Here is a 16,603-nt window from a genome sequence, read left to right as displayed (position 1 = left end):
TTGTACTGATATTAGACATACAGCACTGTAATGTAAAGAACCAGAAGCTCCGCCTTTTTATGTTGTTTTTTTTTTGTTGTTGTTGTTGCGCAAAACACTATGATGATTGGAATTCCATGTTCTCAGAACAGTTTAAAAATGCTTCCTAAGTTACTTATTCCAATGAAGAAATCAATGATGAGATTCGTTTAGACAAACAGACAGACAGCACTCGATGAATAAATGAACAAGTGTAAGACTCTCACTCCTCCTCTCGGGACCCGAGTCATCGGATCACAGCAAAAAGCATATCTTTAATGTAATTAGCGATTGCTCTCGTTGAAACAGAACTCGGTTTTGACTGTGTACCACATGAGCTTTAAACATTTAACAACCAAATGTCAGATTGGATTGCTGGACGACTCTTCATGTGACAATCCGAATGCCCATTTTACTAATTGAACAGCTACTACTGCCAAGTGTTCCAGTTCGCTACAGTGAACTCAGCGCCGGTGGATGCGTATTGTTTGAAGTGCATAGGAAGCTGGACAATTGTGATTGTATGTGTGTGTGTGTGTGTAATGTGTATGATGCCCTGAAGCTCGAACTGTGCAGCCATGGAAAATGTCAGGAAGCTGCAAATTTACTCTTTCTAGAACACTGGATCTCTCAATCTGCACCCTCCACAGGCCTGTTTTAACACCCACCCATGTCGACAAGAGTAGAGCAAGGAAAAGTAGGCTGTGAACTAATGGACCAGTACATGTTTTATATGGAGATAACACACAAAATATAAATAAAAAGAAAAAAAAACCTCAGTTCAGAACACCGGTAACTGAGCCTATTAACTACTAATGGATTTGACATGAAAAGTGTGTAATGCTATTATATGAAGAGCAAAGTAAAGCGAGGACTTTCTTTTTACCTTGACGTCACATGTTGCAACTCGCTGTCCAAAAAGCTGCAGAAAAACATTAAATATACCCTCTGAATTAGCCGAACCATGGGTGTCAAACTAATTTTGGTTCGCGGGCCGCATACAACCTAATTAGATGTCAAGTGGGCCGCACAACTATAATTATAACATAGTTAACTATAAAAATATATAAATAATGACAACAAGTCCATGTTTATGTTTTTCCCCTTTGTTTTTATGCAAGAAATTCATATATATTAAATATGTATTGTTATTTATTCATATTTGATCAAATATAATTTTATTTTTAAAAAATGCTTAACATGAAATGTTAAGTTTAGTATGTATTTTTTTAAAAAAAAAAACTCATCAAGCGGGCTAGTTTTGGCCCCCGGACCATATGTTTGAAACCCCTTGTCTACATGTACCCTGTCCTTGCCCCAGTAACTGCTGGAATCGCCTCCAGCTCTCTCCCCCGCAACCCTGCAAAGGATTAATCGGTTTGAGATTAAGATGTGTGGTGATACGAAGGCGAGAATGAAAGCCACCGATACGTTCATTTTCTTTTTAATTAAGGACGTTCCATCAGTCAACCGACGTCTTCAAAATATTGTCGGAGGCTGCGGCTGCACCTGTCACTACCTCTAAATTTGAATAATAATAATAAAGATTGGAAATAAAGAAATGCTACGCTGAGTAGCACTCCGGAAAAAAAAAAAAAAAAAAAAAAAATCAGGCCAGTGATTCAGTTTAATGGTTTTAATAGTAAAGATATCCTTTTCCCTACCGACCATAAGGCAGCAGGGCCTGTGGAAAATAATTAGTTTTATCACACTGGTGGGTCATTGGGTCATTCATGAGGGGGCTTGATTGTAACAAGAGAACGATATAGCAAACCGCGTGGTTCATTGGAGCTTTCAGAGGGGATTGCTTCCTCATATCCTGTCAAATTCCAGATGCTATTTGGTACGACTGCAAACCTGAAGCAGCCCCGTGCTGTATTAGCTGCCACCGCCTGTGAGAGTCATTACGTTAAGAGCTGAAATTCCACACTGCACTGCTCCAACCTGCCCTCTAAGTGCTGTTGTTGCTACAGACACTTAATAGAAAGGGTGGAAGAAAAAAAAAAAAAAACATTGCAGAGTTTTTTAAATCAAGTCTGTTTGTCAGTATGCAAATGTGATGGTATTATGTAAGAAAGACATTGTTGAGTACAATATGGACTGCCTGGTTTTCTGTTAAAGCCTACCTCTAACTGATTAACAGTAATTATTTCAGCTTCTATTATTCATCACACTTTCCCTTACCCCTGGTGTGCTGCTCTTTTAACGGCACTGCTCATTGTGCCTGGCCAAAAGTAAATGGTGTGACAAACATGCACATTTTGCTTTTCTTTTAACACTGACTCCAATTTGTACGGCATTGACCATATATTGAATAACCCAGCGCGCTATTTGTTATTGCAATTACATTCAGCGCACTGTAATTTTTTTTTTCTCTTTTCTGCTTGATGGATTTGTACTCATCAAATGTGTGTGCAGTGTGCTGCTGCTTAACAGCCTCAGAATTTGCATTAGAATGATTTAGAACAGCAATGCATTTTTAATACCCACAAACAAAAATGTGCACCGTAGGTTTTTTTTTCTTTTCTTTTTTTTTTTTCGATTCACAGAATGTGTGTTCGCGTCACTTCTATCAGGATATGAAAATGACATTCTAGTCACTTCTGAGTAAAAAATACAACTTGTTTTTCTGCACTAACAATAATTATGATGAGAAAATCTACAAAAAAAAACGTACATTTAGAAATAATCGGGAGCATTAGATGCATCATTTATTCAAACTTTTAGATTATCTACATTTAAAATACTGTACTAAAATATAGTTTTTGGAGAATTCTTTAAATGCATCATTTATTCAAACTTTTAGATTATTTATATACAAAATCCTCTACTAAAATATAGTTTTCAGAGAATTCTTTAAAACCAAACATACATTTTATCATGTTAAGAGTCAAAAGTACGTGTGTATATTTACTTTTTAGTGTAGAAAAAGAAAACCAAATTGGTATCAGGTTTGGACGAATCGTGTACGTCTTCTAACGTTGTAGATTGTTGAAATTATGTTTGTTACTTAAAGAGTATCGCAGTAGTTTAGCAACTGATTTGATTCCGTCAGAAAAATCACAACACGGTACAAGAGCACATTAATATTAACGATGGCTCAATACGAGTACAAGTACAAGTTTTTCATGTCTGATACTGCAACTTGGAGTAGTAGCTGCAGATACCGATATCGATCCGATACCTTTTCTCTAAAGCATTCAGGCTTATTCTGATACTGCAACTTGGAGTAGTAGCTACAGATACCGATATCGATCCGATACCTAAAGCATTTAGGCTTACGTATTAGATCGGACGGGATATAGTTGTTTTTATCGATGTTCGATCGTGAAATTTTGACCAATATCAAACTGTGTATTTATATGTATACCATCTAGCCTGTATGTTCTATTTGAATATTCAAAGTATTCTATCAACTGAAATACATTTAATGACAACAAAGCGTGAACCCATGCAGTAGTAGCGCACACATTACAGTCCTTCATCGCTACATTAACGTACCTTAAGAAAGTGATACTTGTGCGGTGATGACAAGGTGAAAGGAAAACACAGTAAGGTGTGAAGGCCCTACGGAGATTTTCCCCTTTGATTACATTTTTTTTTTGTAGTGCCACCAATCGCAAATGTACAGGGTATAATAACTCCTAATTACCATCCATGGTATACTGTAAAACCATTAATCCCCAACAAATCTGCTCTAATCGCCGAATGCCAACATTAGATAACTGAAGTCAAACAATATAATAAATGGAGCATGGTAAGATGAGTCTCTTTAGGTATTTCGGTCGCTCTTAAGCCTTTATTTTATGAAGTTTCAGTCAAATTCTCCGGGGAATAAGGCGGCAACAAATGAAGCCAAGCAATTAATTGTGTTTTCTACTTGGCATCTCGTTTCAGTGCCCCAGAAGGTCTTTTACAGGAGCGCGGCAGTCATTAAACCTCTGCAATAATCACTGCTGAGCTATGCCTTCAACCCCTGTGCTACTTCACCGTCTCACGCTTAATCGCACCAGACTATGACAATTTCACTCTAAAAGCAATAAAATGTTGCTACATGGCGGACAATTTATAGTGTTTAAATGCCATGTTAGTCACATCAGTGACACGAAACAGAAGCTATGACGTTAATTATTGGCCACTTGAATCGGCCTATTAAACGTGCTGAAAAAGCCACCGCACATGACTCGATAATAAATGCGGGCCAGATCTCTTCAAATGCAAAAAAAAAAAAAAAAAAAATCATCAGCACTTTAAAAAGCAACCAGACAAAAAGAAAAAGAAAGAAAGAAGAAAAACAGGAAAGTAAGTAATGATGGTCTGAGAGAAATGGAGGGCATGGCTGGAAGGAAAGAACAAAAGAATGTAGGGCAGTGGAGAGTGGGGGGAAAAAAGAAAAAAGAAAAAAAAGGATTTCCTTGGTGAGGATCTGCAGAGACAGGAGGTTGAAGGCGCTAAAAGAAAATGGTGGAGAAAAGGCTAGAGACAGAGGGTGAGACGAGAGTTTTAGGGGCATGAAACTAGCAGTTGGAGAAGTTGATTTATTTGTCAATGTCAGATCAGTGTGTTTCTCCCTCGGTGAAAGTGGGATTTGGCCAACAGAACAGGCGCTACAAACCACCTTTTCCACTGTGTCCTCCCCGAACCAACAGACCATCACCGTCTGTAACACCTGCCTTCTCTCTTAATTGCCTTTGTGCAAATCTTGGTACATTTCTAGGGCAGAAAGAATGTGTTGAGCAAGTGAAGTTTTCTTCGTATTCTAAATAATTAATTTAAACTATTTAAAAAAAAATAAATTAATTCATATTTATATTGAGTCTGCAACCCCCGAAGGAGGCGCTATTAAGTGTGCGGTTCCTGGTAGGCTTGAACCCGAGGACCTTCATCGTGTAAGGCAGATGTGTAAGGCGGGCATGATAACTGCTACACTATGGAACCACACAATTAATAATACGTTTTATTTTTTTTTTTTTTAATTTACGATTATGCATTTAGCAGCTTTCATCCAAAGCCACTTACAAAAAGAGGATTAAGTATGTGGTTCCTGCGGGGCTCAAACCAAGGACCTACTGCGTGTAAAGGAGACGTGATAACAGCTACACTAAATGACGACCTTAATAGCAACCAGGATTTCCGACCTCTCGCGCCCACTGATAAATTCCCATCTAGTTCCTTGCACTTGCTGCGGAACAGAACACAGAGGTGCGGCCGGAGTGGAAATCACTGGCCGTACGAGCCCAGTTGTCGGCTGCTTCCGATAAAGACAGTTGTTGTCGTGTTCCTGCATTAGGCGGAGAAAGCGAACCCAGTTCTGGAGACGAAAGTGATAAAACACCAGCCTGCCAACGAGGCAGCCCTTTCACTTGTGACATTTCTAAGCAGTGAGCCATCTGTTGAGCAGACTATGAATATAACCAAGGTGAGTTCAGTTGGTGCACCGGGTGTGATCGTGCACGTGGGTGTAATTGTCTATCGATGCGAAGAAAAGAGGAAAAAAAAAAGGTGTGGGGCAGCGTGCGTAGGTGCAGGGGCCATCAGGTGAGATCATCAAGACTGGCTGGAGAAAAAGGAACTGAAAACAAACGGATGAGTTCAAATGAAAAAAGAAGGTAAAAAATGTGACATCGAATGGAAGAGAATGGCAGAGATGCACTAGGAGATTACAGACTCCAAAAAAAAAAAAAAAAGGAGGCACTGAGATATAGAACAGGCATGGGGAAACTAAGGCACGGGGGCCAGATACGGTCCGCCAAAATTTTACAAATGATATCATTTATTTATAGTATCATTATACTGCTGCCTTTTCCCTGCAATACCCATTTTCCCCAATAGATGGCGTATAAAATGAGGTATAAAATTTTATAGCCTTTATGCGTGACTTTTACATGTAATTTATCTTAACGCTCCATCAATCTGCTCCTGACTTGGTCGCCCTGTTCAATTTTAGGACAATTGGGTCTCGCGAGTCAAAAATTGTGCCCACGCCTGATATAGATGAATGAACAGTCAAAAGTGTTTATGATGAATATGCATCAGATCAGGGGTGTCGAAAATAGGGCTTTTTCACTTCCTGGGCTGAGGAATTGCAGCGTTGTGGAGAGCTGTGTTACATGTTGAGTCGTGCCCTTCACTGTACGTAACAGACCTGTTGTCTGTGTGCTGAGTGTAGGTCAATCTGCAATCACACTCCGTCTGGCTGCTGGATGATTCTGCTGCTCACGCAGTTCCGTGACTAAGTTACTTTACAAGCATAAGGAACGAACGGGGTTGTTTCTACTGCAGCGACACGTTCAATAAGCTGGAGCTACGTCCCGGAAAACAAGAACCTCCGTCTTTTTGTCAATTTATGTTGACAGACTTTACAGTTTTGGAAAGTCTTGGAAATGCCAATGCCCGAATCACACTTACAGATCATAAATCTGTTACCCTTTTAGGGCCATGCTCCCAAATGTGACAAACTCTTCTTTTTTTCCGTTTATTACTGGCACAGAAAGATAATTGACAGCAGATCTAGTGATAATAGAGTCTCCTTTTTTCGCCCTACAATGGAAATTCCTTGTACAACATCGAGGCTCTCTGACTGACGGAGCACTGACGTGAGCTACTGCACAGAAAATGAAAACCTAATAAACCAATGCCTGGGTTGTGCCAGGTACGCTGGGATTGCTTTAAAAAAAAATTAATTCCATGACAGCAGATATGTCATGTGACCTAAAAATAGTTTTGGGGAAAATCGGCTGCGGGTATCGGTTGATATCGGAATCGGAAAATAAGTGTTTGGACCATATTGGATATCGGCAAAAAGCTAATATCGAATAAGCCCATATAGATTTTCAGTGGATATCGGCAAAAAGCTAATATCGGATAAGCTAATATAGATTTTTTAGATATCTCCATCTATCCATCCATCCATTTTCATCCGCTTATCCGTCACTGGGTCACAGGGGCAGCAGTCGCCACCCAAATCATCAGTGGTGAGTCCACTGGAAGGTACCAACCGCTCTAACCGGGCTCCGATCTTGCCCAGAAAGTGAACCCTGGGGTTCCACACCAATGACAGAGACATTGCCTCTGAGCCAAAGCGCCACTTTCCGGAGATTTATGTTCATAAATACTTGGGTACTAAACCCAGTACCATGAACGCACCTAAGGGTTAAATGTTGCACAACAATGAAAAATGCGTTGCTAAATGAAAGGAAGCTGAGCATTAATGCAACATCAGCAGCTGTGATGAATGGACCTTCGAACTAGACAGAACAATTACTCAGTGAGGCTGGTACTGTACATCACGGGTAGCGGTGCCCCCCCCCCCAAAAAATCACCGCTACCCAGAGTGAATTCAACTTCTGTTAATATACATGGTTAATAATCCATACCTTAAGTTACAGGTGAGTATTTCCATGTTTTTATTTTATGTTAAGTTTGTTGTGTTTTTTTTTTTTTTTTTAAAATTTTTAATTTTTTTTTTTTTTTTTTTTTTTTTACAATTTCATAATGTTGAACTTGTTTATCTCAAAACAATTCAATCGTAGCGGGAAAGATTGATGCACCCCGATTTAAAAATGTAAAGCCGAGTCAGGCACTGACCTTTCACTGGACGTGAGATTTCAGAAGTGCCTTTCCTCTGGAAGATTTTGCATCTGAGTCATCGCACGTAATGAGCAGTGCGGACCAGGAAAAGGTGTGCTGAGGCCGCACAGCTGTTTGCAGTTCTTCCAATCAAACGGCCTTTTCGCTGACTCCAGTGCCAGCTCAGGCCCAACCACTGATATCTCAGCTGACACCTGTTTTAACTCCAAAATGCTCATTTTAAGCCTCATTTAATCCTAATGATGTACAATACGAGGTTGTTCACTATTAGTATAGATGTCCGATAATATCGACCGACCGATATTATCGGCCCGATGTTAGCATAACTATCGAAAATATCCGCAAGGATCATGATTGGTTTTTCCTCTGATTATGAATACCCAATAATGCGATACCTGGTTTCCGCGAGATTCGCTTGAATCGGAGTACGAATTTTATTTTGTACAAACAACGCTAACTTGCGGAATGCCTTTAGGATATGTGTCAATTGGCCTAAAAAAAATCTTTCGGGGAGGAATGGCTGCACGGATCGGTATCAGTCGTAATCGGATATCTATCGGCATATCGGATATTGGCAAAATGCTAATATCGTACATGCCTAAATAAAATTTATTTTATTAAATAAATGTATGTTTTCCATACATACCGCAAATTCTTATAGTATACATTTATATTTCATTTATTCTTTTATTTTTTAACTTCTACATCAAAACGGGACACAAGGATCTAGTGTAAATAAATACGGTGAAAGGAAACAAAAAAGAAAAAAAAAAAAAAAGAAAAGGCAACTCGGTCGGAAATCAAATGAGTTTCACACCATCTGCAACCGTGCACCTTTGTTTCTTGCTGATCTTTAAGGTGTCTCTGTGCCAGAGCACTTCTCTAATGGATCATAATGGGTTTTATGGTGCAGTGCAGGTTTCTAATGGGGTAGTATGTCCGATGGGGATAGCGCTCTCTGGGCCTCCTCGGCCAGTGCAGGCTGCTCATGTGACCCTATGTGGGGAACGCACAGCGTCTGGCTGTTTCCCTGACACGCAGGTTAATATCATTAGTTAAAGTAAAGGATTTCAGGGTGTGGAAATAAGGAAACGTGATATGTGGAGAGGGAGGAGAAGCAAAACTTGAGACGTCATGGCATATTATTGAGGGACACTTTAATGCTAAGCCGCTTATTGATAAAAGCACTAATCTGCCTGGCAGAAGGTAGGAAGGCTGGGATATGTGGAGATATAATATCTCGGCTAAAGGCAATGCCATCATGGAGCTGAGTCTCAGCCCAGCTTTAACTGTACTTTAAAAGTTACACATTTTACGTATTATTTTATGTCAATTACTTGTCTATAATCTCCTTGGGAGCAAATATGAATCACTGTTGAAACTGCTGGCATTTCATCTGACTTGATCAATAGGAAGAGACCTTCATTTTTTTTTTAATACATATATAGATCACTAGCAACACTTTAATTAATTCCCGCCCGCATCAAAGAGCAAGTCAGCACTGCCGGACATTTTGATGACATCAAGGCGGCTCACGGCTGGCAGCCGGGGGTGAGCTCCGCGCAGAGTTCTCTCAATTGATCAGAGGACTTTTGGCACGGGTCCTTGGTTGATTAAAGCAATAAGTGGTGGCATAATACAAGAGTATTTGATATGGAATTATTTAATTGAAAAAGACGAGATGTAATAACCAGAGCTCATGAAGACCGGTGGCTTTGAAATGCTCCTGGAAGATACCGACGGTGACCTGCCGTACGTCACGTCAAATGTCAAACTAAAAACTTTAAAAGCGCGATAGAAAAAAAAGCAAAGTGTGACATTAAGCCCAGCAGCCGGTTGAGAAATTGGAGCAGTTGAATAGTTCTGTAATTTGTGTTGTTTGGATACAGTATTTTCTGCTGCCGTGGGTAACAATTTGCAGCCACAGACGCAATTTTTTAAGCCTTAACGTCTCAATTTCTCTCAACTGCCTTGCTCCCTAATTCAAATTCAAACTTTCTCTCATTTGCATGCACATTTTTTATTAAGCTATCCAATGGGAAACACGTAAAAAGTAAAAAGAACATAGCATTAATTACAATTTTTTACGCTCTGTGTATACTTTTTTTTTTTTTTACACACTGGAATAAGGTGTCGTACAAACAGTCACGATCTCCAGGCAGAAAGGATACGTTTTATTTTTTATTTCGTTTTTGTTCATTTGCAGGTCTTTTGTGATACCCATCTCCATCTCCTCACCCAACACCCTTTGCAGATAAAACCGGTCCATGCTGAAATGTCTGTGTAATCCGACACCCATGCACACAACAGACTTTTTTAAACCGTACTCTAAAATACAAAGAAGAGTATTTCCTGGCGTATTTCCTACCTCATTATCTACTGTCTACATTTCAGTCCTTGGCCCGACCAAGAAAACAGGTTTGAACAAACCAATCCCAGAGCGAAAACTTTGATAATCGAGTGCGGAGATGCGGTACAAACAAAATCAATCGGCGTCCTCGTTCAAAGAGCCTTTCCTTATTTAAGTCATTTGCCTTTGTGCTGCCTTCACTGACCTCACCCTTGTGACCACAGTTTTACTCACCCATTCACCCATTTTCATTTAAACATTTAGACTGGTCAGCCAGTACCACCTGTTACTGCGGACCAGTAGCGAGGCATCGTACATTTTCAAAATAAAACACCTTTTAGACTTTGTTCTGTTAGTTTCAGTGTCTGAACGACATTTTATTTTGAAATATTCTCAGATTATCTTTAACTAAAGGAAGTAAATGGATATGACTGGGTTATCTTTGAATGAAGTAAATTAGTACAACAGAAGTACTTTTTTTTTTTTTTTACTGTGTTCCACTGCGGCTCGGTACCAAATGAACCTCTATTTTAATCATATTTGTATGTAAGATAAACTAAGGTTAAATTTTCTGAAAATTATTTTCGTCTCATTGTCTCCTACCAACATATTTTAACCAACAATCAATACAATTGAGGTGCTATTTCTTAAAGGTTTTGCCATACCTGGGGTCACCATATAATCTACTACATCTGGCTTCTAACCCACAACCCTCTGGGTCCGAGACAACTGCAGTCCCTACCGTAGCCTCTACACGGATCAGAGTCTTTCACACTAAAGTGCATCAATATTACCAGTCTGTTGGTCTCCAGCCAGTCAATGACATTTTACAAATTGACTTTGTGCATACTTCCTGTCATGTGAATGGGATGTACATCAATCTACAAAGCCACAGAGTTGTTTGTATTCTGGAGTCCTAACCACCCAATTCAAATATATTGGATTTTGTGTTTCCTTTGGTGGTTTTTGCATAAAGTCACCTCTGTGACACAAGGTTACTGACTAAGAATGGAAACCAGAACTTATTTTCTAGTTGCAAACTTGTCTTAAGAGAGGTCTGTGAGGCGGAAAAAATTGCTTTTTTTTTTTTTTTTTTTCCTCCTGAAGAGAACGTAGTACCACTACCACCTTTAGAATCATTAAACAAGTTGGAGTACATTATTTATGTTGCTTCCTGAGCTGCATAATTTGGAGAGAAAAAAAAAAAAAAACAGTCGATGACATTGACGGTTTCTTTAGCGCTTTTTTTTTTTTTTTTTTTTTTTTTTACACTTTAATCTCAGTGACTTATATTCCAATCTTATCAGGTAAACCACCAGCCCAGGCCTGATGTTTTTTTACCCGAACACAGTCAAGCAAGTGATACGCAGTGTTGGGATATTAGAACACGAACATGTTGATGGTTTGACACTTGTCTTGGTGCGCTGATCTGAAGTCAGGGAACTTCACACTAATGAGCGTCATATACATCAAAAGAGAGAAAAAAAAAAAAAAAAAAGGAAAAATCAGTGCTGACTTGCTGCTTAACAAATGGCAGCAGTGCGTTGATGCATAGGCAACCAGTCTCTGGTCCAACTGACATAAAAAAAGACAGCATCAGACAGCTACAAAAGTGGTGCCAAAGAAAATCACAGTTATGCTGACTACAGCAGACAATGCATTCATCTAGCATTTATTCATAAGACTCCTTTTATTGAGCTATGCCATCTTTTATAGTTTGGAGAGATTGATCACCGGACGTCGCACTCGTCCCCTTCTTTAATTTATGGTTACACACATCCCTTTAACGCCGGCGAGGAACTTCCAAGGATTACAGCGGATGTTAGGTGAATATTTTTGACTCTATTTATCCGGCAGCCCGAGTAAACAAGAAAATAAGAAAGAGAAAATAATAAGCAAAATATGAAGAAATGGGGGGTTTAGATCAAACGCATAAAGGTAATTTAATAGTAATAAATGAATAAATAAATACCCGGGAGAGCATTTTCCATCATCACTGATAATAAACACCAAGTCGAATCTATGGTCAAAAAAATATCATCACACTTGAATGCAATGAATAGATTAAAAACACAATCTACAACTGATATTTAATAATTATTTTAACTGGACTACTGTAATGCAAAAAAAAAAAAAAAAAAGAAAATCACGTCTATTCTGAATTTCGCAACAAACATGGGTGAAATCTTCGCAATTTTAACGTAAACAGTCATTTTCAGGAGTAAGACACTTTACCTCGGCAAAAGAATCACCATTTTGTAAACAGTCATTTTCAGGAGTAAGACATTTTACCACGGCAAAAAAATTGAAAACATTACGGTCGGCTTATATGAGAGTTTTTGTAAAGAATCACCATTTTGGGATCAATTTTCAGGGGTCGGCTTATACGCGAATCGGCTAATACGAATGTATATGCGGTATATATGCATATATACACATATATAGTGATTTATACATGAATATGTACCTATATACTTATCTATCTATCTATTTCATATATACACATATATAGTGATTTATATATGAATATGTACCTATATACTTATATATCTATCCATCTATCCATCCATCTATACATCTATCCATCTATCCATACATCCATCCATCCATCCATCCATCTATTATTATAGGGTTACGGTTGCTGCCAGAATTTATGCTCAACAAGTAAACGAGCTTTGTTTCTCTACAGAACCAACCAAACAACGGCCACAAAAGCAGGAGGAGAAAGACGCACACAAACGACTGTAATTTAGGACCACAAAAACCAAACAACGGCCACAAAAGCAGGAGAAAGACGGACAAAAACGATTGTAATTTAGGACCACAACAATATTGACCAGCAATGACAGGGGTTGATAAGCCAAGATCAAAATGCACTCAGTATTCTGAGTTCTCTGGGTGATTTGACCTAATTACTGAAATGATAAAGTTATTCATGAAATATCTTTGTCTCATTACGAGCTATTACCACCAACCGCAGCGTAAACATTCCTTACAAGACATTTTGAACTGCGGACATTTCCAGACCACTTGTGAGGTACCAGTCCTTTAGTATTTTCTTATCTTTTTTTTATTTGTATAGTACATTTTTTATCATTGGATGTTTCATTTTTCTTAATTTACTACAAGGAGTGTGAACATATCTTGGCCTTCTGCCCAGAAAAAAAAAATTGTTGGCGTTCACACGAAAACGAATTATATTTCACATTGCTTTACAATTGTTTTCACTTCCTGGGTTCCTTTGTCTTCTCTGTTGCGTCTCTAAGAACACACTGGCGGATTTGTTGGAGTTGACAGTTTGACAGCCAAACAAAACAGGTATGCACAACAGTCGGATGTCAACCGAATTTCTCCTTTTTCCCCGGCACATATCAGAAAGTGTGTGATCGGGACAAGTGACAGGTTCGCGATTTTGAAAGCTCTGCGTGTCACATGCCCGCCGTCATCTCTCCGCATGGGGCCATTTCATTAAATATATTCAGCGTTGTGTTTGATTTCTGCTGATTAGAAAAGTCGTGCTCTCTGTTGATAAGGCCCAAATTTAGTATCATAGTCGGAGTCATAATAAATCAGAGAACGGCTTGTCAGAAAGGACGATTTCGCGGTTGTTTGCGGGAGTCTTGTGAGTAAAACAACTCATTGTACATCGCGTGTGGGAAGTTCTCGTTTTAATTTGATCTCGGTACCACGTGAAGGAGGAGAACTTGCCAGTTTCATTTTTCTAAATCACTTTCTCTAAAGGAAACGTAATTAGCAGTGAATCAGCATCCGAAGCTGAGAATCATGCCGTAGCCTCCGACAGCGTTAGCCGACACTTTTCCAATAACCCTGCAGTTCTACTGTTTTACCCTCTAGGTCTATGAAGTGGAGTCCTCCGGTAGCTCTCGCATGTCCACCGTAGCGCTCGCACTTGCAGGCGCAGGTCACCTGACACCTGTCCGCCCAAGTTCATTCTCATTAAAATAAAGCCCTAATGAGTGTGTTGCATTCACAGCACACATTCCACGAATGGTCACGATAACCAAGCTACGTAGAAGTAATTGCCATGTTGCAGTGACAACAAAGTGAGCACGATGTATGTCAAGCAGGGTGACTGAAGCAGTAGACATAATTATGTTCCTCTAATTGGTTTGCTTTTTTTTTTTTTTTTCCTCTAGAGATACTAATAATTTTCTTCCATCCGCCCGTGAGTCCGCCTAATTCAGGGATTCAAATGTTCAGTCTGTGGGTTATCTCAACAAATTACATAATAATACATAGGATAATAGAAATGTCTGATATTGAACCACATCGTCTTCTATCGCCTCTCTCTGTATTCTCTTGTTGTTCCTTTCTGTTCTAAGCAAATCCATGAAGTATTCACCAGGTGGCAGTAATGCATCTTACAAAATTTAAATTTACTGGTAAAATCCAAAGAAGAAGAAGAATTTGTAAGTAGGAAATTACTTCTACGGCTAAATGATTATTAAATACTCACTATTTGAAAAAGATTAAAAACTTTTTTTTTTTAACCCACTTGCTGGTCCTCGACTTACATCGGCGTTGCGTTCCCACAGCGCAACAAAACTAAATTTTCTCCATAAGCATGCTGTTCGTTAAGTAGCTATGTCACTCACTTACGCTAACAAAAAAAAAATACGCCAAAAAACAAAAAACACAATCCGTCTTCCGCATATTGCGCCGGGGACGACGTATTGTTCCACTCAGCTCTCCAGAGAACCAAAATTTCCTCTAACCTTGTACGGCCGAAAGAAGGAACAAGACATTCTTAAGAAATGTATGGGAGATGGCGATGGAACTACAAAAACGTCCGTACAAAATCTAGACGTTAAAGCCATTTCTGGACATTGTCTCACGTCAGTTTCTCCTGTGACCATGCAGCAAGAGACCTATTCGGTTTAACTCATTTGTGTTAGGAACAGTGTGCTTAATAATAGATTTTTTTTTTTTTTTTTTATAAAGTAAAGTTTGTATCTAAGATCATATAAAGCCAATCTAAAACAGATGCATAAACTATGTGATGAGACACAGCGTGGAGACAATAGCTTGCAAAGCTGATGTTTATCCAAGGCCACTGCAGTATCTGGGTAAAAGCTTCCACACACACAACAACAACAACACAACACCACAACAACAGTGGCTGCAGCCTTTTCAAATAGTTTCTAACATATCACTGCATTGTGAGACGACTCACAGTTGTCCATAAAAAAAAAACAGCAAGTGTACAAACCTAGCTAGGAAGTGAGGGCCATGGACTGCAGTATGACATTATAAGAACTGAACTGAGTGCAGCTTCAACTCCTGTTCCTTCCAGCATCTTTTCCCGGGTGAAGAACGAGGGCAAAGCCGTTGCGCACATACAGCTGAATGTGTGGGTGTCCGTGTGTGGGTGTATACATGTACAAATGTGTGTGCCTTGGCTGTTAAAGACATACTGGCAAGGAAATTGACAACCGGCATTGGAAAAAAAATATGCATATTAAATCAGTAGGGCCATTCGATTTCAACCAATCAGTGAAATGTAGATAATTATATTGGTGATTTTTTTTTTTTTTTTTTTTCTCAGTTTGGACGGCCTTTGGCACAAGAAAAAAAAAAGGAAAAGAAATGTGTCACTTGAAAGTCCAAGTCCAAATCTGGCCTCGTTCTTTATCTGCTGTTCATCAACAGTTCAAACAGCATGGCTAAAGTGGGCTAATCCAAGCTCAGAGGGATGCGTAAGGTTCAGTAAGCGTGGGTCTTCTCGAACAATGAGCCGAGGTAATTAAGGCTAACACAGACTCGCTCTACCTAGTTCTCTCTTTTTTTTTTTTTTTTTTGCACTGCTTTTAGCTAAATCTGATGGGAAAAGGCTCCATTCTGGACCCAGTAGAAGTCATACGTACCAGTTGTGATGTTGTTGTGATGTTCAAATTTAGGATGTGCACGGAGCGAGGTGTGAAACGAAGGCACTAGCTCCAAAACCCAACAGAGCTAATTAGCAGCTGTGATGGTGCAAGTGAGTCACTGGTTTCTGCAGCAACCGACGTGAAAATATAACACATTGAAAGGTGACAACTCTAATCAACGCAAAACAAGGACGAAATCAGCGTGGAAACAGTGTTAAGGTTAAACACAACAAATATATATATATAAAAAAATCATATTACATTTATATATATATACATATATATAAATAAATGTAATATGAAAATAAATTGGGTATAACTATTTTTCCACCTCTTCCATTTAAACGGTGCTGCGGTTTCAGCGCAGCTACATCACTGCTCCAGGAAAAATGCACATTTTTACTGCATGTAATTGCCTTTCTAGGCTCAATCGGAAATGTGTAATACACACCTGAGACCAGGATGCGTGCCAAGACGCTATGACAAATTACCCTGCTTTAATTACAATATTATCCAAACAGGTGCAAATTGTGTGAGAGCAATTTCGAGGACTCGAACTCTGCACATTGGAGCTGGAGTATCCGATCATGACTGAGCATTTAAAACACTTTAATCAGGTGGAAGTATTTTTATCATAGCCCAGCGATTTGTGTGAAGCTATTTCACTCCAAGAGGTTTTACAATCAGAAAAAAAAAAAAAAATTTTTTTTTTTTGACAGTGAGTTTCCGCTATGGATCATTTGGAGGGGTGGAATTT

General features: G+C 39.1%; 1 protein-coding gene across 4 annotated transcripts in view; it reads right to left on the bottom strand.

Moving 5' to 3' along the window:
• pcdh1a (protocadherin 1a) overlaps positions 1-16,603 on the bottom strand; it is a 103,889-nt gene that overhangs the window by 60,884 nt on the left and 26,402 nt on the right. Inside the window, exon 5 of one of the 4 annotated variants that reach the window (XM_025065648.1) lies at positions 1,306-1,994. The exons of the other annotated variants lie outside the window; for them this stretch is intronic. Coding sequence (XP_024921416.1) covers positions 1,986-1,994 — 9 coding nt within the window. The 3' untranslated portion in view covers positions 1,306-1,985. Of the gene's footprint in view, positions 1-1,305; positions 1,995-16,603 lie in introns of those variants that run through there. 4 annotated transcript variants of the gene reach the window in all.

This window comes from Cynoglossus semilaevis, chromosome 19 (genome assembly GCF_000523025.1).
Source record: "Cynoglossus semilaevis isolate Cse_v1.0 chromosome 19, Cse_v1.0, whole genome shotgun sequence".
Taxonomy (NCBI): Eukaryota; Metazoa; Chordata; class Actinopteri; order Pleuronectiformes; family Cynoglossidae; genus Cynoglossus; species Cynoglossus semilaevis.
This window is presented reverse-complemented; position numbering and strand designations above follow the sequence as displayed.